Here is a 24,497-nt window from a genome sequence, read left to right as displayed (position 1 = left end):
GGCCCCCAGGGGCACTGCACAGGTGTGGGCCCAGATGCTGCCCACAGAGTGACCCTGGGCAAGGGGCTTGAGTGCTCCGGGCCACAGCTTCTTCATCCACCGAGGAGATGAGGAGAATGTGCTGCAAAGAGCAGCCGTGGGGATCAAACGAGGTGATACCAGGACGAGTCAGGGTGGCCCAGTGGCCATCATCACCTCACATACCCGAGATGAACCTGCGTTGCTCCTTCCTGCCTGCAGGACTCGATGAGGAAGCGGCTCTGCTCAGGGGAGCCACTGCCCAATCCTTCTCACCTCTCCCTATAGTGAACACCAGGAGCCAAAATGTCCTCCCATTCCCAACCACATCTCTAATTAAGGACAGGGGAAGTAAAAAGGCATTCTACACACTAAGGCCCACTGGTCACTGGTGGGCACCGGGGGTTCCTGGTGCAGCCTCTGTTACAGAGGACAGAGATTCATCTTCAGCATTAGGGCTCATTCCCCGATCTCTGCCTTGGGCAGGCTCCTCCCTCTTAGCTACATAATGGCTGCTGCAGCTCCAGCCAGCTGGGTGACCCTGGCCTCATCTACCTCACCAGCAGAAATCAGTAATAATGTTGTGGCTTTTGCTCTTATTTCTTCCCCATATTTCCTTTGAGGAGTCACCCTCTTGTACTCAACTTATAAGAATCAGGTGGGACCAACCTCACATTCAGATCCATCCTACCCCTAAGCATGTGATTTTCACAGAAGCTGCCTCTGACCTATTCCCAACCCATTTTCATTCCCAGGCCCAGGATATTAGTGCAGTAATTGGAGGCAGGAATCATTATTCCATCAGATCAGAAGAGAGTGTAAGAGTTGGAGCCGGAGCAGCCACTCTGCAAGCATGAGGGCTGTGAGGGAATGAAGAAAAAGAGAGAAACCAGGCAGCCCCCGAGCAGCTTCTCCAGGGTGTGGAGTTGGGAAAAAAAGAAGAGCAGACAACAAGAGCACGAGGGAGGGAGCACCTCGCGTGGGAATAGGGTCTGCAATGTGTTCGCCTGAAAGTCGGGGGCCACCAGGTCTCTATGAAGCGGACAGAGAAGACCACCTGAAAGCAGAGGCAGGGGACTGACATGGGTGGGGAGGAGGGGGCGGAGCAGGGACAGCCTGCAGCAGGCCCTGCTGTACCCTCCCCCGAGACCTGGGTCCCAAGACATTTCAGCCCCGGCCCCCACACTGTGCCCCGACCTCTGGTGCAAGCTGGTGGGAGGTCCATGCCAGGCCTGCGGTCTGCTCTGCCGTGGGGCACTAGGCCCTGCTCTCCCCACAGGCCTTCAAGAGACAGGAGGCAGTGGTGGGGACGGCACCTGGAGAAAGGCCCAGGGAGGGTCGAGGGACAAGGAGGTGTCTTCTGCTGGTGTCCAGGGAAGCCCCCCAAGACTGGGGGCCGCAGGGCTCCCCCCGCCCCAGGAGAGCAGGTTCCATCCTGGGGCCGCCTTCCTCCTGACAGCACCCGCTCAGGAGGCGTGTTCCAACACGGGATAGGGACGCGGGACGCCAGTCAGGGCGCAGGAGGGTGCCACGGAGGACAGGGTTGAAAGGCGGCAGATGGGGCGGGGCGCGGCACCCCTGCTGGCTGCACCGCGGGGGACAGGCCGCAGCTTTGAGCAAGGCGTCCAGGCCCCCACGTCCTGCCACTCTGCTGTCTCCGTGCCACCTTTGATGTGTCGCATCAGCAGCGCGGCTTTGGGCTCTCCCTGAAGCCTGCCAACCGCTCCTCAGAGTCGGGCTCCTCCTTCCTGACTCTGTGGCTCCCCCAACCCCAGAGCCGGGCTTTCAGGGAAGAAGGAGGGACAAGTGGACAGAGCCTGGTCACAGGAGTGCCCTGGCCTCTGGGCTCCCGCCACAGCGCTGGCTCTGGGGCTCCTGGGCAGAGGCGCTCCCAGAGGCACCGGGTGAGCGCTGCCCCATGGCCAGAGCTGAGGTGCCGGTCTCTGTCCCCGCTCCTGCCAGGCTCCTTCGAGGAGGTGCCTGAGCTCCCAGGGGACCTCGGAGACTTCCTCAGAGACCCCTCACTGCAAAGTCCGCCCTGCTGCGAGCTGCCAGATCAGGGGCTGGCAGGACTTGTCCCTAGAATCTGGGAGATCTCAGGGACAGGGGGTGAGAAGACCAGGGGACAGAAGAGGCTTTGACGGAAGACAACAGAGGCCATCGCGGGGCCCACCGGATGGGGAGAGGCGTGGCTCCCGGGAGCACAGAGCTATCCTCAGGTCACCTGCTGCCACCCTCCTCCACCCCAGCCTCCACCAGGCCTGACTCTCTCCAGTGCCCAGTGCCTGGGGAGAGGGAGGACGGGAGAGGGGAACCAGGGCCCACCTCTGCTCGGCCTCCCTGGCTGGAGACGGGTGCCAGCAGCAGGAGGGCAGCACAGGACGTCGCAGCACGAGCCGGTGGCCTGTTTCCCGGAACTGCTCAGCACTCTTGGGAGGACTGAGCCTTGTGTGTGCACAGAGGCAGGGCGAAGGCTTTGCTTGGCACATGGCACATGGCCCCAGGGTACCCTGCCTCGAAGCCTGTACCTCCTCCCCCCCAGCCGGGGCCTAGCGCTTAGTAGGTGGTCCAGCATTAGTCTAGATGTATTAGCCAACCTGCGGGCACTCGGGCCCTGGCTTGTGCTTAGTGTTGCGCTGCTGGCCTCCAGGGAGGCCGGCCTCTGCGGGGGGGCGGGAGGAGTTCATCTTCCCAGCACTGAGAGGGCAGGGAGGCAGCAGTCCAGGGGCCTCGTCTGGGTTAGCACCAGAGAGCTCACCAGGAGGCAGAGCCAGGACGCAGGGAAGAGGGGGCTTGGCAAATGGAGCTGAGCCTTAAAAGACTCAAGTCAGCAGCCAGTTTGAAGGGGACTTTGATGGGCGGCCTGCCTGGGCGGCCCTCCCTCCGCTGCAAGGGGGCGGCTCAGGCTGCCGCCTGTTGGGCCACGACCTTGGCTTTCATCTTCCCGCCAACAAGACATCCCAGGAAGCACTGGATGAGGTCTGAAATGGGCTGGTAATTAGCATAACGAAGCCTGGGAGGAATTCCCTGAACTTCCTCCTCCTGGCTGAATTCTTGAACCTAATCAGGAATCTTGAGCCTAGAGATGAGCGGCCTCCCCAACACGGAAAGCAGGCACTGGGGAGCCACGTTCCCAAACCCTACTCCTACCCCCAGAGTAGGTGCTTCCGAAGCTGTGACCACAGCTCTGTCCCCCAAGACTGTGGGGGCACTTGGGGGACAGTGATTCACTGCAGGTGACCGACCTCCCTGAGTGAGGTCTTCCTGTCCTCCCATCAAGCTGGTGTCCCAGGCCACCCGAGCCAGGATCTGCCTGTACCACCCTCATCTCCAAGGACAGCCTCCCCCACCTGGGCCACGTGGCATCCTGCGTCAGGGCCTCCTGGAGCCCCCTCCCCCACCTGCCATAGCCGACTGCTCCTGGCACACTGACCAGCCGGCTCGGGCAGAGTCCTCTCCTGAGAATGGGGTCTCAGTACTGCCTCTGGGGGCAGTGTGACCAGAAGACACAGGACCTGGGACAGAGGGGTGGTCACGAGTGGTAAGAGCAGGCAGGAGAGGCAGGAGGAGGAGGGACTGCAGAGAATGGGGTGAGAGAGGATGCGCCCCAAAGAGGCTGAGAGAAGCCCAGTGTGATCCCTGGCTGCTGAGCCATGGCCCAGGAGTCAGCATCCCCTTTCAGGTCCACCTTCTGCTCTGAGCAGCCTGGGTGCATTCCTGCCACCTGCAGCCAGGGACTGGTCAGGAGAGTTGTCCTGCACTCACTGGTGGCCCCCGAGGCCTGGAAACCACTTCCAAGTTCTTTGGGATCAGTGGCCACAGGTACTCGTGGCAGGGACTTGCCATTGGATGAAGACAGACACAGGGAGACGAGAGGTCTCTCCTGCTGGGGGTCAGGCCTGGACAGAGCTAAACTGACCACAAGGCAGGAGGAACCTGTCGGACCCAGGGAAGGTGGACCCAGAGCTCCACCCCCATGGTGTCCTCAACTCTCCACTTCTGTCAGATTCCTGGCAACTATCTTCATCTGCTCTTTAACTTGAAGGACCCTGTGGACACAAGTGTCCTTTAGCGTGGCGCCTGACTGAAGTTTGCAAGTTTGGCTTGAAAGTGTCGTCGACCATCACATGTGCTTCTGTCTCAGGTGTGAGGTCACATCTGGCTGGGTCTGGCTGGCCCGCAGCATGTGGCTGGTCAAGTGCTCCTGAGTTCAATTTTAAGCCATGGAAGGGCCGAGGGGTCCAGTAGTGGCCTAAGTCTGTAGGCAGACCAGGAGGCCAAGGGAAGGCCTGGAGAGCCCAGCACACACTGAGCGCCCTGAAACCCCAGGCTGCTCTCCCTCCTCACCGTGGCCCCTCACAGACGGCAGGTCCCTGCCTCATGCTCAGACAGACTGAGTTTCTGTTTGAATTAAAGAGAAACAACTTCTCCTCCCTGAGGTTCCCTTTAAAAGACGTCCGCAAACATGAGGCTGGTGGGGTGGTGCTTGGAAACAGCACATCTAGTCCTCATGCATGTGCCCACGGTGGCCGTGAAAGGGACAGACTAGATGGGAGCTGCCCGGCCCTGAGGGTGGACATGTGCCAGGGGAAATGCCCCTCGGGTCCAGCTCTGGGGCCTTCCATCAGCTGGAGGTGCTGACACCCTTTCAACCCACAGCCAAGCTCAGCCCTGGGTGACCCTGTGTAGGCCCCCAGGTCCACCATTTGCAGGATGGAGACCACTAAGCAGCAAAGGAGCCAGCCCGGCCCCTCCTCACTCCAAACGCCCCTCCCCAGCAGGCATGCCGCGCCCCCCTCCTTCCTCAGCACAGCTCCTTCCTTCACCCCAGCCTCCCGCCCGCCCGTCAACCCAAAGGAAATGGAGCCTCCCAGGCTGGCAGAGGGGCGGGGGGGGGGGGGGGGTGCTGGGAGGCTGTCACCTGCCCAGCCCCCCAGCCAGGCCAGTCTTACCTTGAATTTCTGGTAATGCTTCCTGGCTTCCTCAGCCACAGAGGAAGATTTTCTTTCTGTCAAGTTGTCCCTGGTGAGGAGATTGCTGTTCAGGTGTTTGCAGAGCCACATTGCCTGAGGGAAGGGGAGCCCAGCGAGGGTATCAAGAGTCACGCCAGCCGTGCCCAGGCCCCTCTGTGGTGGACCGAAAAGGCTGCTGGGGGAGGCGTCAGTATTTGTGGCTGGAGGGAGACCCCACGGGAAGGCCAACCCGCAAAGTCCCTCCCAGCCTGATTTCTGCCTGTCGGCACCTGCTCCGCCAGCCCCAGGCTCTCAGGAGGTAGGGAATCTCCCGGTGGAGGGCCTCCCTGGCCTGGGCCTGCCTTTCCAAGCTCTGTGGACCACAGGTTTTTAATTCAAGGAAGGGTTAGGCCAGAAAAGGTGGAGACAGAAATACGGTCACAAGCCACACTCATTATTCATTTCTTTCTTAAACTTGGGGCATCAGTGAACTGACTTTAGTTCATTGATGACTGCCGTGTGCAGTCTACCAGAGGGGACACGTTTACGGCCTAACAAGGCAGTGAAATGTTCTTAGCTGGTGGCCATTTCAGCACCTGGGCTCTGTGGACCTTAACTCTCCCTGCTCCTCCTGCTACAGGATGCATCGGGGACAACAGTGGGAAGAGCCCTGTCTGGGTCTTACGCTGGAAACTCCAAGTCTGCGTCCCCACACAGGCTGAGGGTGAGCGTGGTGAGTTCACCGTGAGGTGTGAGCTTCAATACCAGCTTCCAGCTTCTAGAACCTGCTTCTTCAGGGGACAAACTCGATGACCTCAACCTTGCAGGGACCTGACAAAGGAAGGTCTCTGTGCTCCAGGCTGCTCTGACTGGCAAGTCCCTCCTAGTGATCAGAGAAGAGCCTGAGCAAGGCAAAGATGGCCCTGACGGTAGCAGAACAAAAGCCCTTTCCCAAAAGGAGACCCTCCCCTGAGCATCTAGACCCTTCCTTGACAACCTAGCTCAGTAAATAGGTGCCATGTCTGTCTAATGCAGACCGTCATTCAAGGTCCCTGTGTCACAATCTGCCAAGGGAGCCTTTCCAACTGGTTTTCTGAGCCCTGTCCTGGGAGATTCTGATGAGGTCCATCTGTAGAGAAGCCCAGGAACTGGCATTTTTCAAAGCACTCTGGTAATGCTGACGACCCATGGGCCTGGAAGCCCCCAGTTTCTAAAGTAAAACAGCGAGAGAGGCTGGGTTCTGGGGAGCTGGCTGTGGACAGGAGTGCAGCTGGCAGCCCCACGCTGAGGAGTCCGAGACAGACAGAGGGAAGTTGACAGGTGGACAGAAGCATCAGCTACACAACTCCAAAGGCACAGCAGATGCAGGGTGCTCTGTGTAAGGAGCCAGCTCGGTTCCTTTTAGGAATAAAGATGTCAGTTAGGGCTGGGGATTGGCTCAAGCGGTAGCGCGCTCGCCTGGCATGCGTGCGGCCCGGGTTCGATCCTCAGCACCACATACCAACAAAGATGTTGTGTCCGCCGAGAACTAAAAAATAAAAATATTAAAAATTCTCTCTCTCTCTCTCTGTCTAAAAAAAAAAAAAAAAGATGTCAGTTAATTGGGAACAGGCTGCCCCACGATTCTAGTCCACAAGGAGTGTGCAGAGCAGTGACTTGGTCACTGGGGAAGGCTCATTGCTGTCCGCCAACAAGATTTTAGAAGGCAGAAAGACTCAAATTTTGACATGCTGGTGGCACTTAAAAAAAGGAGCCAGGCGTAATGGTGTATGCCTGTATAATCCTAGCGGCTTGGGAGGCTGAGGCAGGAGGATCACGAGTTCAAAGCCAGCCTCAGCAACAGCGAGGCACTAAGCAACTCAGTGAGACCCTATCTCTACATAAAATACAAAATAGGGCTGGGATGTGGCTCAGGGGTCGGGTGCTCCTGAGTTCAATCCCCATAGCAGCTCCTGGTCAGCCTTTGCCTTGGGGGAGGAGTCACAGAGGAGTGAGGAGGGCTGAGCTATTTCCTGCATCTTCAAAGCACAGTCTCCTTAAAATGGAGAAAGACCAAAGAAAAGAGCAAAATGATAAGCATGGGTAAGATCTGGGAGTCGGGCACATGAATAACTATATCTAGTTTTGTGCTTTTCTGATTATTCAAAATATTTCATAATCAAAATTTTAAGGCTGAATCTTAAGACCAAATACTCTAACTTCTTGAGATGTCTCCTAGGCTCCAGTTAAGGGTGTGCAAAGGTAGCACTTAAGGAGCTGGGGTGGTGGCTCAATGGTGGAGCACTTGCCTCACATATATGAGGCCCTGGGTTCCATCTTCAGCACCACATAAAGATAAATAAATAAAAAAAGTTATTGTGTCCCCCTACAACTAACAATATTTTTAAAATAAAAAGATCCCATTCATGTAGGCATGACAAGACTCCAGAAGGTGCATCCCCAATGTTGAAGTCTCTTGTCTCTGGGTGAAGGGGAAGGGTATTTTTGGTTTTTCTAGGTTTTCTACCAGGATCACACATAGGCTTGGTAACAAGGAAACAAGAAGGAAGAGAGGCAAAGAAGAGGAACGGCCCTGCTCTGCTGACAGCTCACTGAGGTCTGGGCTCCTTCCTGCTGGAGCACAAATGAGCGATCACGGCGCCCCAACATTTAATATGATACACTTACGATAGTTGTTTTCCCCGAGGCGGGCGGACCTAATATCACAATCTTCGGCACTGTGGAATAAAAAGACCTAGATGTCACCGCTCAGGAAGACAAGCAGCCTCCCATGCCCACGGTGTGCTGGGTGTATTTATCTCTCTCCTCCCCAGATTTCATTTCTGCCGGTGACACGGCCATTTGTAACCCGGTGGCTCGGAGACACTCGCACCATAGAACATATTCTCTGTGTTTAGAAAGGTAAGTGATCACTGAGATGGTTTATTTTTCTATCTCCATGGGGACGTGGACACAGCAACTTGTTTGCCAAACTAATAAATATCAAGAACAATTGGGATTTCAAACACCATAAAGCATTTTAAACAGGGACTTTGTCTCAGGGACACTCTCTCAAAGTCGTATTTTATGTAAATCGACCTTCGAAGCTCTTTTTATATTTATGCCTTTTTACTTAGCAAATTGTATTCCCGTCATTTTATAGAGGAAAATAATGGAAAAAAGCCTGGGACGCCTGGGCCAGATTTATAAAACCTGAGACAGGAAAGTCTTTGTTTCAAATATGAGCATTTCTATGCAAATGGAAGACACTGGCAGCTCATGTGTCACCACAGCCCTGCCTCTGGAATGTTCTTGGCTCCGCAGGATTCCCGAAGCGGTTTCCACACGGGGAGCATGTGCTGAAGATCATGCGTGAAGACCACCATTGGGGGGAGCAGCGGGCATGTGCGTGGGGTCAAGCTGCAGAAACAGCACGCTGTGTCTGGACAGACAAACCTGCAGTGGCCTCTTGCTGAGCACCATCTTGGTTACGTGGCCTCCCCCCACTTGTGCGAAGGGAGTCGTCTTGTCAGGCCCTGCTTGCGTGGGCACAGGTCACTGTCTGCACAGAGAGCCCATTCCTGCCAGGCCAGCGGGAAGGAACCTCAACCATGCAGAGGGATGTGTTTGACCTACTTTGGGGACAGACAGTGAAGGAGCCAGGTGCTGTCCTCTTGGACAGCAATTTAATGGTCAGCACTACCATGCCCTGCCAGGCTGCTTGGCTTTAAACAGAGTTTTGCCCAAATTCACACAGCACTTTCATTTTCAGGGAAAAGGTGGCAAGTTCAAGGCGATTCACTGACCCCCGGCACCAGCTCCAGAGCACTCTTCACGCTGGCTGGAGGCTGCTGAGAAGAGCAGGCTGGATGGCTCCAGGTGGCCAGTCAGCTGGGCACGGGGCTGACCTGCAGCCTCTGGTCTCTGGTCTCCAGCAAGGGAAGTGCTCTCTCCCCAGCTCATGGCTTTTACGGATCCCTAACAAACTGCTGTAACCCCCTGGGGTTCTCTAGACTCTGTTTATAAGGCTGCCTGCCAGGCCCTGATGTTGGAATGGAGGTGACCGCTTCTCAAAGACCACAGCCCTTCCTGCTGGTGGCAGTGGGAACGAGGGGCGTGGGAGGCAGGCACAGGGCAGCCGAGTGCCTCCTCCAGCCTGGCCCTTGCCCAGGAGTACTGGGTGCAGGAGTACTCAGCAGACCGCCGCAGACACTCTTCTTTCCAAGTCAGCTTGGGCTGGAGCACTTCCTGCTGCCGATGGGCTTCTGGCCACAAGTCCCTGTGTGCCTTTAGTGCCCCTGGATCCTCGGAGGCAGGACCTCCAGAAGGGTGGCCCTGCCATCCAGAGCCTCGTCTAGCTGGGGCAAAGAATCAGTCCCTCCTTGAGTTGGGGCCTCTGGGCCTTTCTCGTTCTTCCTCTAGATGTCCCTTCATAGTCCTGGCTTGTCACTTGTCGCTGCCCTACCAGGAATGTCCTCCTTACTCCTGCTGTCTCCTCCTCTCCTCCTGGGTCTCCTGTCGGGGCTCTCGACCACGTGGCGTGCAGGGCCACCTCCACCTTGGAGAGCTTCATCCCACAGCAGAAACACCACGGCCCTGCGGGCAGGTACCAAGGCTCATCTCTTTTGCCACCCCCACTGCAGCACCCATGGGGGCCCCCTTGGCTGGCTGGCTGTGATCACCGAGTATCCACCACCCTTGTCACCACCATGACTGCCATCTGACAGAGAGCTCCCTCTCCAGCCTGCATCCTTGGAACAAGCTGAGGAGCCAGATGTGAGTCAAGCAGAAAAGGGGTTTGGTCAAAGACCAATGTGGCTGGGAGAGTCCCGCACAGGCTGGGAGCAGGCCCAGGGCTGCCCACCAAGTAAGGCCACCAAGCGTTCAGGGGTATGAGCATGGCTGGGCCAGGCACCACACACTGCAGCTTGTGCCCATGACACTCTGACGTGGGTAGGCGAGCCACAGGCTCCACTCTGCCACTGCTGCCCAGGAACCAGGCCTGGTGGAGACACCAGGGAGAGGCTCATGTGACCAGGGCAGCTGAGGCCACAGGCCCAGGCCTCAGCCATCACAGAAGCCCAGAAGGCCTTCCAGCATCTGGGGTGGGGGCCAGGACAGGACTCGGGGGCCCATTCTCTCTCTGGCCCTTGCAGGGCCTCACCCTGGGTGAGAAAGCCCCGACAGTGGGGAACACACTTGAGGGTCTGGTTAGAAATGAGGTGGCTTTGGGAGGTGGACAAAGGCAGGAGGCCTCATGCCATGAAGTGAAGCCTTGCTCAGGCCAGGAGGGTGCTGGCTTGGCCCTGGGGCCACAGAGTGTGCCCGGTGCCCTAAAGGGGCTCCCAGCACAGGCTCTGCTGTGCCCCAGAACACCGGCCAGACCCGGCTGGGCTCAGGGCTGGTGGCGCCTGAGAGGAAGGGCAGTGCACAGCACCAAGGGCATTCTGGGACCAGTCCGACTCCCACGTGCTGCCTTTGTTCTGGCAGAGTTCCTGGGCCCATGACACCAGGGGACCCCCCTCCGGGTTTCTGTAAGTGGCTCCCAAATTGTACACATCTATAAAAATGCTTTAACAGGGGAACGTCCGCGGCCTTTCCCCCACCTAATTTCTCACACTCATTTATGTGATTAATTTCAGTTCTTAAAATCTAACACCTTGAAGCTCCAGCCTGCTCCTAAGTAATTATTTATAAACAGTGTCATAAAAGGCTGCTTGACTGCCAAGAGTAATCAACTTCCTCCAACCACTTCAAAGGAAATCAAAGAACCTTTCCATCCACAGAGCCTTTTGAGGTTTAACTAGGAGCATGATTTAAGATTCACAGGAACCCCTTAGGTATTGAGCCTAATACACAGCTTTCCTGGACAAACGTTTGATAGGAGACGAAACACACCATTACTTTCACCAGCGCAGGCTCTAATATTGCCCAGGGCCACTGTAAATGCTCACTTTGTACTAAATCTGCTCTGCTTGTGGTGCAGGGGCTGCCAGCCCTGCTGTAGCTCCCTCCCCACCCTCCTGCACGCTGGCTCTCGGGCAGAGTGAGTCCAGAGCTGCGCTCCGCTCCCCCAGCCGTGGCCAGTGTTGCCTGTGTTCAAGTTGACCTTGCAGAGGGCTGAGGGCCTGGCTCCAGTTAACTCAGGCCACCGTGTGGCTAGAAGGAGATATGCCATAACTACCCAGGACACTGGAAATATTTGTTGGGTGTCACATGACCTCACCGAGCCTCAGCAGTCTTCTAGAACACAATAAGATTGGCTTGAACTGGCTCTAGGCAACTCCTAGAAAAGCCACAAAAGCAATTTGTGCCCCACCCTCCCTAGAACAGTGTGGTAAACTATTCTATGAAGGCTCCAGAATATTTTTAATTTATGGTAATTTCCCCACATAACTGAAAACAAAAAATGAAAATTTAAAAATTGGCATTTTTTACTTTTGATAGGTTAGGGGTAGCATCTTTTGATCCTATATAATTGAATTTACCTTTTGTTTTTCAATAATTTGAACTAGACAGGTTGACATAGGCTGTGCTTCACCTGTGAGGGGCCAGAGCAAGGGGAGGGAAGCCTGTGGACAGAATGTCCCCACATCCACAAAAGCTGCCAGTCCAAGGCCTGGGGGTGGGGTGCAAGGCTGAAGGAACAAGCTAACCCCCAAAACAAAACTACCAGGACCCAGTGACCACACCTGGGAGCCCTTGGGCTGGAAAGCTTTGAGGGCGGACGGAAGGCACCCGTGGCTGGGAGCGAAGGAGCGGGTCTGGACTCTTCTCCCTGCCTGAGAGCAAAGGCAAACAGGAGGAAGGAGCAGCTCCGTGGAGGGCAGCCTTTGGAAGGCCCGAGCCCTGCAATGACGGGGTGACAAGGGGGCCGTCCTAAAGAGAGGAGGTGGCTCTCCAGCCAACACCAGCTGCATCCAAACCAGAATGATATTGGGACTTCAAAATCCTGATGCTCTGGGCAGTGTGACACCAAAACAAATCCCCAGGCAGAGCAGCAAGGTGGGAACGTGAGGAGAAGGTGGCCTCCGGGTCAGACTCTCAAGCTCCTAGGCCAGGCCCAGTGAAGCCTGGAGGTCAGTGGCTTCAGCACACAGAGCAGGGCCTGCAGGTGCCTGGCAGGATAGGTAGGAAGTGCCAGCACAACCCCAGGCCTTTGTCACCAAGCACAGCTTTTAATTTACAAAAATCTCATTAAGCTTTTCACCAACAAAAAGCTGAACATCACAATTGCCAAGCCCCTGTCCCCCACAGGGGCAAGTGGGCTTGTCATCCCCTCAGCCGTCACTGGCCACCAAGGAATAGGCCAGGCTTCATGGCCCGCTTGCAGAGAGGGAGACTGGCACCAAGCCTGGGCAAGGACCCCACTGTCACTCCCTACTCTGGAGACAGTGACCTTCTCGGGTGGGTGGGCTGTGGAGGCTCCCTGCCTCCTGGGCTGTGCTTGGGCCCTCTCTTGCCTCAGCCTGGCCGCTGCTTCCCTTCCCCTTTGGGTTTCACTTTGCTTTTACTCCCACCTTGGTCTGCCTCTTGAATTCACTGTCCCTCTGCCTCCTTTGCCACTGCTGGTGGTGGCCCAGGACAGTAGTGCTGCCAGCGGCCCTGGAGTAACAGGCGGAGCAGTAACAGGCAGAAACTTTCCCTCTGAAAATGAAGCAACGCTGCTTTGAGGCTGCAGAGGAGCCTCCCGCCCCACATGATAACCCTCAGGGAACAGGCCTCCCAGGAGAGTCGCCGTAGGGCACAGTGAGCCAGGTCTGGCCAGTGAGGCTTCGGGGAAGACTGGTGGGCAGCCCCCATCATGGCTCCGCCTCCACCTGGGCATATGGGCGCTCATCAACCCCAGCTGGGTGAGCCAATGCCCAGCCACCTGTGCCCACCTGCAAACTCAGAAAAGGGCACTGTGGGGCTTTCTTTGAACCCAGGGCAGAGATCTACGCAATGGCATGGGGTCCAAGAAGCACGTTCCTCTGATGCGCCACAGCCCAGCCTGAGACCATGGGTCATTGCAGTCATGAGCCCCCTTCCCCCTCCAATAACCTGTGCTGCTCCTCACCTGAGGCTGTCTGAGACCCACCTCAGGCACCTCAGGCCTTGTCCCTTTCAGCCACACCAGCACTGACTCCTCAAAGCAGCCATGCTCTGGTGAGTTATCAAAGCTCCAATACGCTGGTTTTCCCTGACAGCTGAATCCTCCACCTGGCAAATCGGCCCAAGGCACCTTGGAGTGAGGGGTCTGCTTGCTCCAGGGCCTCCCCTGCCCCTCCTCCTGGTTCTGCACTCTGGCCTGGGGTCTGGCTGACCTGCACCTGGCCAAGACTTGGGGAGCTCTGGAACTCATTAGCTGGCACCGATAATGAGACCGTCTGAAAAGCCCAGTGCTCACCTGTCTAGGTAGACCAGAAACCAAACACACCTGACAAGAGGACTGATCAGAGAGCTTAAACCCAACAGGCGACATCAGCTAGGGCAGGCGGAGGCATTAATAATTGATTCCGTGGGCCATTCTGAGGTTTGCATTTTAATAACTTGGCAAGAGAATTTTTATTAGTTGCGTTCCAAAAGAAACGAAGGCATTTTTCAATTAACCACCTCAAGTTGTCAAAGCTCCTCCTCACCCTGCTCCAACTCCTTTCAAACACAAGTATGGCCAGGGTCAGGCAGGGGCTCTGGAGGAGCAGGGGCCTGCACACTGAGTGCTCACCATTATCATTGTCGCGCTGTAAGTGCTTGATCAGGAAGGAGATGGGGTCCTCAGGCTGGCAGATCAGGAGCTGCTCCAGCATGGTCTGTGGGCACAGGGCAGACAGAAGCACTTAGTACCCCAGGGGCCCTGGCTGCCCTGGCTGCCAGACATGGGCCTTCTTTCTCCATTGCACCCTGCCAAACAGGCCTTCAAACTGGGACCTAACCCCTGCCCCATCTGGCATCTGCTGGAGTCCCCATAGCAGAGGCATGAGGTGGGGAAGGTGTTGTGGGGGGGGCACCTGGAGGGACAGCACCCTGACTCACAGCAGGCTGTCCCAGGGCCTTCTCCCCTGGTTCCCTTTGTACTTCCCATCAAGCCTCCTCCCAGTTCTCCTCAGGCACCTCACTGTCGGCCTCTCCAGAGTCTTAGCAGAGCTATTTCCTAGCCTGGAAGGCTTCTTCCTCATTCTTGTCCTAGCCACCTTCTACTGGGTCCTCAGGTTTCAATGGGAACATACCTTTCTGATTATATGCACGAGGTAACCCACATCTGTCCCATGCTCCGGCACACCTGCCCTGGCCTCACCTTGTCCCTGCCTGCCTGATCATCCCCCCAGCAGGCCATGGGTTCTGTTGATCTGTGTGGATCCCCAGGGCCTGTCACAATCCCAGTAGGTGCCCAGCACATTTGTTTGTTGGGGACAGTTAACCACCTAGGTTGCTACTACCTGGGTGCTTCCAGAGGGGGCAGAATAGTTATCACCCAAATGTGGAAATAGTCCTGAGAATCTGGCCATTTAATCCATTTGAACAAACATGTTAAGGGCAAGCAGCTGCCAGGGCTTTTGAACAAATGGCACAGAAATGAACTGCTGGCTGAAATGAGTGAGGCTGGTGGGACGAGGAGGAAGGGGCTTCCGTCCTGAAGGCAGAGGAGGGGTGGAGCAGTAAAAGGAACACCAATGTGTGACACAAGTCCTGGTCCCAGCCCCACTCCAGGTCTCACTGGCAAGTCCCTTCCCTCCTCTGAGCCTCAGCTCCTCCACCTTTTCAATGGAACAGGTGGACTAAATCCATGTTTGCCTGTCACTGGCTGCACTGAGAGGATTTTAGACAGTTCGCTCATGATGATGTGGTTGCATATTCAATGTGTATAAGAAAAAATATACACATCAAATCTATAATTTCAAGGATTTTGCTTAAAATGAGGCAAAAGGAATTAACTTTTAAAAGTAGGTTGATTTCAAGAAATGATTTGGTTAAAACAGGGGGAAGTGGTAGTTATGTGAATCTATACATCTCACAAATTTCAGATACACACACACACACACACACACACACACACACACACACACATATCCAAACCAAGCCTGTAGTATGATGCCCCACATCAGTTTTCAGATTTTGACAAGGTACTTCTGCTGTGTTCCATGTCGTCACTGGGAGAACCTGGGCGAAGCTAGACCAGAATTCCACACTGTTTGTGGGATTGAACCCAGGAGTGATGTCTGTGAGCTACACCTCCAGCCCTTTTGAAAAGGTTACTTTGAGCAAGGTCTCAGTTGCTCACGCTGGCCTGGAACTTCTGATACTCCCGCCTCAGCCTTCCAAGAAGCAGGGATTACAGAGGTGTGTGCCACTGGCACCTGACATCCATATTATTTTTGTGACTTTCCGAGTCAGAAATTATTCTAAAATTAAAAATACTAAATGAAATGGTCAAAACTCTGGCGGAAACATCCAAGCCGGGAAGGACTGGAAAGAGGCAGCGGAAAGCCCTCCTGGGTGGCCCCTGCGCCGCCCAACGCGCAGGCTCCGCGAGGGGCTCGGCTGCAGGAGGCGGGCGCAGCCGGGCCGGCTCTGCGGCGTGCGGGCCCGAGGCTGCGCCCGAGGGCGCGGACGGCGGGGACGCTGCGGGGCCCCCGGAGCTCGGAGCCCCGCAGCCGGCGTCCGCGGCGCGGCTCGGGTCACCTGCATCAGCTCGAAGACGTGCTTCTCCTCCCCGTACTGGGGCATTTCCGGGGGGATGAGATGCGGGGCCGAGGTAGCGTCCATGTCGCGCGGCGCGCTCTGCCTAGCAACTGGCAGCCAGGGCGCCGCCGACTGCGTCATCAGAGCGCGCCGCGCCCCGCCCACGCCCCTCGCGGGGCCTCTGGTGGCCCGATGACCGCCCAGGCGCCCCGCTGCCGCCCCCGCCCGCCTGGCCCGCGGCCGCTCCCCGCTTCAGGCCTCCGCCTCCCAGTCTGCAGCGTGGCGCAGGCGTTCCGGGCGGGAGGGCGCCCACGCGGCGGCCCGCGACCCCAGCGGACTCCCTACCCCGGCGCGGCCCGGCGGCCACGTGACCCGGGCGCGGCCCCGCGGTCACAATCGCGCCGCGGCCCGCCCCGGCCGGCGCCCACCCCGCCCACTCCCGCCTCCCGAGTCCTAAGCAGGGCCTCCCCGCCCTCCGGGGCCCAGACGCCCACGGAGTCACGCCAGCCTGCGCTCTGTGCCCGTCCAGCACAAGCAAGGGTAAAGGGGCCTAGGGGACGGGCGGGACGCGGCGCGGCGGGCCGGGGGCTCCGGCTGGCCAGCTGCTTGCTCTGTGCCTCCCTTCCCTCCCTGGTGCCGGAGGGGGTTAGTGAAGCCTCTGGACTGAGACTTGCAGTCAGTGAGCACGCCAAGCGCGGAGGCCGCTGTGGGTAGTAGTAGTAGTATCTTTGCGACAGCCATGTGAAATAGGCGCTGCCGTTCCCATTTTACAGGTAAGAAATTGGAGGATCAGACTGACGAGTCCCTCGTTTTACAGATGCATAAACCGAGGCTCAGAAAGGGGGAAAATCTTTCCCAGGGTCACTGGTCAAAGCAGAGGGAGATCCGGAACTGGAAGTAGGCATCCTGACGCCAGCCCACAGACACCCTCCAAAGTAAAACCAGCAGTGCTGCCTTTTTTCCCCCAAAACTGCTTTCTCAAAGTGCACACATCTTGGTGGGCTTGTCAAACCCAAAGACAGCTGGGGAAGAAAAGGAAGCTATCTCCCCCCGAACAAAGAACACAACAACCAAGCCTGCAATTTGTGGCAGAGAAGTTCAGTTTGCTTCTTGGACATTTCTGAAATGATGTACCTTTCTCCTCATTTATTTTAAGCCCTAGGCGTTTTTCATACCATGATTTAATCATCTTTAGCAGCCTGGGAAAATACAAATCAATTAAAGCCTAAAACCTATCAGGTAATCATTTTTTTCCTCCCTCCTTCCCTAGATCCAGAAGTGCCTGCACCCTGTACCTTTCATCTACACTAATTTGGCTGCAGAGCTCTTGTTCAAGGGATGATCACTTTGGATAGCTTATTACAGCTCCTCTCGTTGACATTCCTGGTGTGCATGTCACAAGTTGCTAGGATCAAGAACCGAGTTAGTTTTGCTCTCAGGGGCTCTTGGGGCCACCAGCCAAGGTATTGCTGTATCCTTGGAGAACTTGGCAGTCTCAGAAATCCCCAAGAGGATGGCAGGGAGCTGGACTCAGCCCCCTAAATCCTAGTCCCTATTGCTTTGAGGTGGGTAATAGGGGAAGTCTAGTGGGAGTGGGCGTGAGGCCCAGGGTCTAGCTAGTGGTTGAACCCTAGAAGGGGTCTGGCAATCTGACCGGTCCCCACCCCCAGCCAGTCTGATTTGTAGCAAGTTTGTCTCTAAGGAACAGCAGGGAGGGAGCCAAAAGCCCAGACTAGAAAGGCAGGCTGCGGGAGGAGTCCAGGCTTGCCCATTTCCAGTTGCTCCATTTCAGCTTGTGAAATAACATGGCCTCTCATTTCTAGGCTGAGGGGATAACTCAAGGTAAAGCATGCCCAGGGCTTATTTACTTAGAGCCCTGACCAACTGTTCTCATGAGGACAGGGTGAGCCAGGATCTAGGGTTGGAGCATACCTGTCCTTTGCCCTGCACCACATCCACCCAAAGTCCCTCCTGCAGAGACAGTACGACCTGCTTCTCCCACATGCCCACCAAGCAGTTTCATGTCATCACCTATGCCCTGATTGATCTCCCACTCTTTAGCAGGTGGCTTCTTCCAGAGCAGGGGGCCTGTCCACTTTGGCCAGTGTCATAGATCTCTGTACCTGGACAGCATCTGGCAAAGTGAAGACCTGGCGAGCAAATGCCTGCCATGTTTTTACCCCCTTGGCTTAGAAGCCTCCAGTGGTTCTTCTGAACACCCAGCCTGACCCCAGGACAGGGCCTGTCTGCTGCCCTCTTCTGCAACTGCTCAGTCTTCCTGCATTCCCCACCCCTCAACCCAGCCCACAGTCCCACCTCTCCTACCTCAGCAACCCCTGCTTCCTTCCAGGTGCACACAGTTGTGGCAATCCCCTGCCATCGCATGCAGAGTTTGATCCCAATAGTTCTAGTGGCTGCAATGATGGTATTATCATATTGCAGGCCCAGGGTCTACACCTTATACCTGTCACCTCATCTGGTGTTCATCCCAAGACTGGGCAGCTAATGTTGCTCTCTCCCTATGGCATGTTAGGACACTGAGGAGTAGCTTGCCTGAGGTCAGCCACAGGGGTGGAGCCAGGGCTATTTTAACCACTCTGACCACAGCACTGTGGGCAAAGGCCAGCCTGACTGGGTGCACTCTCTCCCCTGAAAACCCATTTCAGCATCACTGTGACTTTTCTAGGTCTTCCCTCTGAGTCATTTGCAAACTCCAGACTGGATTAGGGTGGGGCAAGTAAGCACTTGCCTTGGCACAGCACTTAAGGGGCGGCTGGTCTGTGGCTCAATAGCAGAGCACTTGCCCAGCATGTGTGAGGCACTGGGTTTGGTTCTCAGCGCCACATGTAAATAAATAAAATAAAGGTCCATCAACAACTTAAAAAAAATAAAACATAAGGTGGCACCAAAAAATCAACGTTTTTAACAGTATTTTCTAAAAATCAAAAGTAATGTTAAAATCCATTTAGAATACCAAAAATTGAAGTAAAAGTCAGATACTATTAACTGAATTTTCCTTTTGCCACAGGCTCTAGTGTGACGCGGCACTATCAATCCTGTTTTTCCTTAAAATTCTGTCATTTTGTTCTTTGTAGAATTTTGTGTTCATTTTTAATTTTTTGTGTTTTGTATTTCACTTTTTAAATTTTTTTTGGTTGTTTTATTTTTTATACCTTGTTATTTATTTATATGTGGTGCTGGGGATCAAACCCAGTGACTCACACATGCCAGACAGTGCTCTACCACTCAGCCCCAGCCTCAGCCCTTATATTCACTTTTTAAAAAATATTTTTCTCTCAATTACTGATTTTTTTGGTTCCCCCTCAAGTTTCGCAGGAGGCAGTTGACTCCTCCCTCACCCTAGTCCTAGTTGTGGTGAACCCAACGGCACGGGAAGCACCACAGAAACCCAGTGTGCCCAGGTATGCCATCTCTGCCCCCTGGGAAGGGGGCCAAAGATATGGCAGGTGTTCAGTTAGCAGTGGGCCCCAGCCTCCCTGCCCTTCCTTCCCCACATCAGACGCTGTGCTGAGTATGGAGAGCTTGAGGGGAAGGAGGCCACCTAGCCCTGGACAGGCCCACACCAGCCGCCAGGGGAGTGGCGGTCCTCCTGCTGTTGGCTGGCACTCTCCTGAACCTGCCTGTTCAGGGTTATAGGGCACAACTCTCAGGACCCTCAGCTGGCCCATCCCACTGAAGGGCTCCCCTCTCAAATCCTCTGGTTCACTGTGCCCATGATCTGTGGAGACATCTTCTGGTCCGTCTGTGCTGTCATCTTCTCTTGCAGCAGAGATATGCTCCCAACTCAAGCTCTCCTCATTGCTCAGGGTGCCGAGGGGGACAGGAAGGAAGAATTCTTCCCACATCCATCCTGTCTTCACTCTTCCACCTGAGACCTGCCCATCCTTGCTGTGTTCCTGCCCCTTCCGCTGGGGACACCTTGTCCCTACCTTGGAGCCAACTCCTCTGATCCCCACTCATGAGGCACAGCCAGATGTGGCAGGGGTAAGGATGTTGGTTAATCAGGAAGTGTAGAGCCTGGGGTGTCTCTGGGCCTCCACTTCCCTCCTGGAAGTGAAGGGGAGTTGGCCTGCTGACCTTTCCAGCTCTAACATTCCATAAATCTGCAACATTTTTCACATGCTCAGAAAAATTGAGTCAGAGAGTACAGAACCCTCTGCCCTTTCTGCTCACAGGGGATTCTAGAAGCTCTTGGGCCACCTGCGTCCCACTGGGGCCAGCCTGTGGCACCATGGGTACAGTTAATGTTCCTAATCAGGGCCAGGCCTGCACATGACGTAGACTAAGGCCAGGGCCCCTGCCCAAGCGCAGAGCAGGGGGACTTGCAACTTACACTGAACAACCCAGCACGGACCCTTCCCAGCTAGCCCACTCTCCCACCTGCACAGTGGCTGGTGTCTTAGTAATTTGGTCTTAACTGGTGTTCTGCTGGTTTTTCCTCCTATGGGCATACCCCTTGATTCCCGGGTTGTATTGGCACCACAGGGAGGCCCTGGAGGCTGTGTGTGTGTGTGTGTGTGTGTGTGTGTGTGTGTGTGTGTAGACACTCATAATTGCAGAAGCCAAGGAAGAGAGAAGCTGTCCTGAGAGAAGGAAGTCACATTGCATGGGACACTATCCATGGACAAGGGTCAGGTTTAGCATGGTCATGGGTAACCTGGGAGATCCTGAGTGAGTTGTGTGGTCTCCTAGGACCCTGGTTCCCTTCTCTGTAAAGCAGGGATCAAACAGTCCCTGTGCCCCAGGACTGTGGGGATAGGCTGAGCAGGTTGGGAATCTTTCCCTCCCTCCCTCCCTTCCTCCCTGTAGATCTCTCCTATCCTGTAAGTGAGCACAGAGGACAACCATGAATGAGGCCAAAGAGACCCTCCGTGGCATTGAGCAGAAGTACAAGCTGTTCCAACAGCAGCAGTTCACCTTCATCGCAGCTCTGGAGCACTGCAGGGAGAACGCACATGACAAGATCCGGCCCATCTCCAACATCGAACAGGTGGCACCTGACAGGGCTGACCCTGGTCATGGGAGCCTCCCCAGCCCAGTCCCCACACCTGAAAGAGCCCAGGAAAGGGAAGCACATTTGTGCCTGAATTAGATTAGGACTCAGACCCTAACTGATAGGATAAGTTCCCCCCATTCCTCCCCTACCAGACTCATCCAGCCAAGGTCAAAGTCCACCTGCTACCTCTGTGACCTTGGGCCAGTGAGGTTACTTACCTCACTAAGCCTCAGTTTTCTCATATATTATGCATATTCAGTGGAACCATCATGGAAAACTGCCGGCCCAAGTTTGGCCCCCAGTAAGCCCTGGGGGCTGAGCAGTGGAGCTTTACTGGTGATCGAGATGGATATGGTCCTTGTCACCACATATTGCAGGGTACTGAGAAACTGCTAGTCACTTTTGCAAAAATCTTCCTTGAGGGTCAGCTGTTGTCCAAGTTTGCTCTGCAGGATTTGGAGGCCATCCATGACGTTAGGGGCCTGAGCCACAGTGCAGCTAGGACCCCACCCATAGACCAGGCCTGGACTGTAAAGAGGCCACTGTGAGGACGCAAGCTTGCTGAAGCCCAGCTGCTTGTGAAGATGGTGGGGGTGGGTACCGGGCTCAGAACAGCTCAGGAGAAGCAGCCACAGAGAACAGGCAGCCCTTGCTGACAGAAAACATTGTTTCCCTGGTTTTTGTAAAACCCATGTCCCACTTCCCCAATTTTTTATCTTGAAAAATGCTGAACATCCAGAAAGGAATAGCACACAACCTTTGCCAGACGCACTAGCTCTTGACTCTGAGCCCACCAGCTGATGACATGCCCCTGCACTGGCTGATGCACAAGCAGCACGTCATCCCCCTGGAGCTTTTTCTAAGGGCGCTGGACAGGTTTTCAGTCTCCAAGACTAGCTGGAGTCCCGACTGCCTTGGCATCTGCCCCTGAGCTTCGTGACATGTGGGAGTGGCCTTCCCGCCTAGACACATCAGAGGCTCCTGTAAACCCTGTCCTGTGCTCTGATGCCCCATCTCAAGTGCTGGCTCTCAGCCCCACTTGCCCTCCCTAAGCCAGGCATCCAAAGGCTGCCTGCACACACCCAGGCAGCCCAGTGACAGCTCTGTTGTGGCCACCACATGCAGTGGTGTCCATGCAGTTGTGGACAGGAGTCTCTCTCCTGACAAGCTGGGGAGGAACCACTTCAGATTATTCAGGAAGACATCCCTTAGCAACAGGGAAGCTCTGTAGCCTGAGAAAGTTCCAGGTACTTGGGGAGGCAGTGATACCCTTCCCATCATCAGATCATGGTGAGAGTTAGTTGTGTATGGAATGAGTGATAAGTTAATGGGACCTAGACCCAACCCATTTCCTCTCCACAGGAGCTCAGGTCTCCTGCCCTGGCCCGGCCTCAGATGCAGTCACTGGGTGGTATCAGGTAACTGGAGAAAGACTCCCACCCAGGGAGGCCCTAGCCCCCTGCCAGCAAGGAAAAGTTGAAAGTAGATCAGAGGATCAATATTCTTAGTGCCCTTGTATGTCTTCTTCAAATACATTCAAGTCTTATTTTTGGCATTTTAGCTCCTACCACTCCTAGAGTTGTTATTTGAATATGGGATGTGGTAGGAACATTTTTCTCATATGGATCACCCGGTTCCCAGCCTCATTCATGCACAAGCTGGGAGACACATTCAGCTAAGCCACTTCCACTGGTTTCCCAGCGGGTGATTTCATCTCTTAATCTCTAGTATTCAGGGTGTTAATCTATAAAATAAGAATTTTAAGAAGACCTACCCAGTGTGTAGGGTTTAGAGAAGAGTGAGACAGCATTTTGCACAGTGCCTGGGACACTAGTGATGTTAGCTGTAGGTTGTGGTCTGTATGTCAGAGTGCCTAAGTGTTACTGGTTTCTCCTAGTGAACCCGGGTAGCTGTTCCAGTGGGGGCCAGCACATCCCCAGCTCACATCAGACTGGCCTTTACAGGTGCAGAGCTACATGGAACACTACTGTAACAACTCCACAGACCGGCGGATCCTGCTCATGTTCCTGGACATCTGTTCAGAGCTGAACAGGCTCTGCCAGCACTTTGAGGCCATGCACTCTGGCACCCCAGTCACCAACAACATCCTTGACAAATGCAAAACCTTGGTTAGCCAAAGCAATGACCTGAGCACCCTCAGAGCAAAGTAAGTCCCTTCTGGGCCTTGGTGAGGCCTTGGTGTGTGGAGGATCCCCAGGGGGACACTGAGCTGGTGCTCTCCCCTATAGCTGTGCACACTTCCTTCGTGGGATGACTATCAATGAAGACCTATTTAAAACCAGGACATAGACACAGCAGGGCACCCAGGCAGTGTGTTTTTCCTGACACCACAGGGCAGTGGTTCTCAGCTCCTGGCTTTCATAGCAGAAGCACCTGGGGCTCCCGGCCTTGACCTGCTGAGCTGCACCTGGTGGGGACACAGCCTTAGCACCAGGCCTGGAAGCTGCCAGCCAGTCCCCACAGCAAGGCTCACCATTCTCCCTCCTCTCCTGGCCTGCAGGTACCCTCACGATGTAGTGAACCACCTCAGCTGTGACGAGGCCAGGAACCACTATGGCGGTGTGGTCAGCCTCATCCCCATTGTCCTGGACCTTATGAAAGAGTGGATCGCCCACTCGGAGAAGCTGCCCCGCAAAGCGCTGCAGCACGTGAGTGAGCCCGCAGCATGTCAGAATGTCACCAGGGCAGCCGCTTGTCCTGCCCAGACCGCAGGCACCCAGCGCTGGTTAAGAAAGCACAAATGTAGGCAGTTGGAAAAAGACTGCCTCAAACCCAGGGGGCGAGACAAAGGACATTCCAAGCCTCCCTGGAGGCCGCCCGGTGGGAAACTGTAACTCAAGGCTAGGGGCCTGCTCTGCGGCTGGGTGCTCTGCTAACCAGTGTGGACTCCCCTGTGGATCCATTCCTGCTGGTGCCGGCACCCCTGCCGTTAACCCCAAAAGGGCCAATACATCATTGAGACTCTCTCCTTCTCTTGCTTTCACTTGTAACTTTCCTGCTTCTAAGCTCTGTGCTGGTGAAGAGGATCCCCGCTTAATGAGTTGCCCAAACAGTACAGTGTTGCTAGAGGGTGTCCCAGGTGAGGGCACTGAGCCACACCCAGCAGCCATCCAGCTCCCTGCCCCAGCAGCCACAGGAAGCAGGCACAGACTCTCTGCAGGACAGGGATGCTCCCACTCCCAGGATGGAGGGAGGGGTAGATGCTGAAGGAACACCTCAGGGTTCAGTTCCCTGGACCAAAACAAAGGCAGTGAGCCCACCTCTCCAGAAGAATTCTGTCTGTGGTTCCTGAGCAAGGACCATGGCCTGATGTCCACAGCATAGTCGAGGCCCACACACTGTGTGATGTGTCTGCTTTGAGCTCTGATTGTTACTTTTTCCCTTCGCAGGGGACGACTTAGCTTCTGTATTGTTGCTTCCTCGGGGGGAGACAGTCAAGAATAAAAAATGTTCTACCACCTCTGCCTGGCTGGTTTGGTTTCCTGGGACTTCTCCCTGAAAGAAAACCTGCGTTTCTCCCAAGACATCAAAAGATACTGGGAGGTAACCACACAGGCAAAGCCCCTCCCAGACAGCAGAGAAACTGCTGCCACCAAGGGGATCCTGCCCCTAGAAAGGGCCTGACTCTGAGGTCCACACCAGGTAACAGAGGGCCAGTCCACAGACCTGCACCTTGTCTAGTGAGAGACTTCCTCAGGCAAGAAAACCTGAATTCCAGACAAATTAACAACCGCCACCTTCAAGTCCATCCCGAAGGTGCTGCTTCTGCCAGGGGCAGCAGTTCTGACGTCTGGACCGCCGGGCGAGCACCTGAAAACCACTGCAACACAGCTTGCCACAAGGGTCCT

At 55.3% G+C, this 24,497-nt stretch overlaps 2 protein-coding genes across 12 annotated transcripts in view; one reads left to right on the top strand and one right to left on the bottom strand.

Annotated features, from left to right (window-relative positions):
• The window catches only part of AK8 (adenylate kinase 8), a 109,489-nt gene extending 93,602 nt beyond the window's left edge, over nt 1-15,887 (bottom strand). For 4 of the 5 annotated variants that reach the window (XM_081278712.1, XM_081278714.1, XM_081278715.1 and 1 more), the window contains exons 1-4: nt 15,612-15,887; nt 13,657-13,741; nt 7,638-7,687; nt 4,971-5,084 (exon numbers count right to left, since the gene is read on the bottom strand). In XM_081278712.1, the coding sequence (XP_081134838.1) occupies nt 4,971-5,084; nt 7,638-7,687; nt 13,657-13,741; nt 15,612-15,752 (390 nt within the window). In that variant the 5' untranslated portion in view covers nt 15,753-15,887. Of the gene's footprint in view, nt 1-4,970; nt 5,085-7,637; nt 7,688-10,853; nt 11,039-13,656; nt 13,742-15,611 lie in introns of those variants that run through there. The other variant, XM_081278716.1, reaches the window with a different exon arrangement.
• Nucleotides 15,888-16,014: 127 nt separating this feature from the next.
• On the top strand, nt 16,015-24,024 carry SPACA9 (sperm acrosome associated 9). 7 transcript variants are annotated; one of them, XM_081278723.1, is made up of 6 exons: nt 16,015-16,151; nt 16,882-17,176; nt 19,439-19,616; nt 20,442-20,622; nt 22,593-22,795; nt 23,150-24,024. In XM_081278723.1, the coding sequence occupies exons 4-6, from the start codon at nt 20,479-20,481 to the stop codon at nt 23,481-23,483; spliced, it is 681 nt and encodes a 226-aa protein (XP_081134849.1). In that variant the 5' UTR covers nt 16,015-16,151; nt 16,882-17,176; nt 19,439-19,616; nt 20,442-20,478; the 3' UTR covers nt 23,484-24,024. The 7 variants fall into 7 exon arrangements, with proteins under 7 accessions (XP_081134849.1, XP_081134851.1, XP_081134845.1 ...); XM_081278724.1 differs by lacking the exon at nt 16,015-16,151 and adding an exon at nt 16,158-16,384; XM_081278725.1 differs by lacking the exon at nt 19,439-19,616.
• The last annotated feature ends 473 nt before the right edge of the window (nt 24,025-24,497 follow it).

The sequence above is a fragment of the Spermophilus citellus genome (assembly GCF_964194105.1).
Source record: "Spermophilus citellus genome assembly, chromosome: 2".
NCBI lineage: Eukaryota > Metazoa > Chordata > Mammalia > Rodentia > Sciuridae > Spermophilus > Spermophilus citellus.
The sequence above is the reverse complement of the archived record's forward strand: the minus strand, read 5'-3'. Positions and strand labels throughout refer to the sequence as shown.

Excerpts from the sequence above, each read along its gene's own strand:
- SPACA9 (XM_081278719.1), top strand. The coding sequence starts at position 20,479 with ATGAATGAGGCCAAAGAGACCCTCCGTGGCATTGAGCAGAAGTACAAG. Across the intron at positions 20,623-22,592 it reads CCATCTCCAACATCGAACAG|GTGCAGAGCTACATGGAACA; the intron begins GTGGCACCTGAC and ends TGGCCTTTACAG. Across the intron at positions 22,796-23,149 it reads CTGAGCACCCTCAGAGCAAA|GTACCCTCACGATGTAGTGA; the intron begins GTAAGTCCCTTC and ends CCTGGCCTGCAG.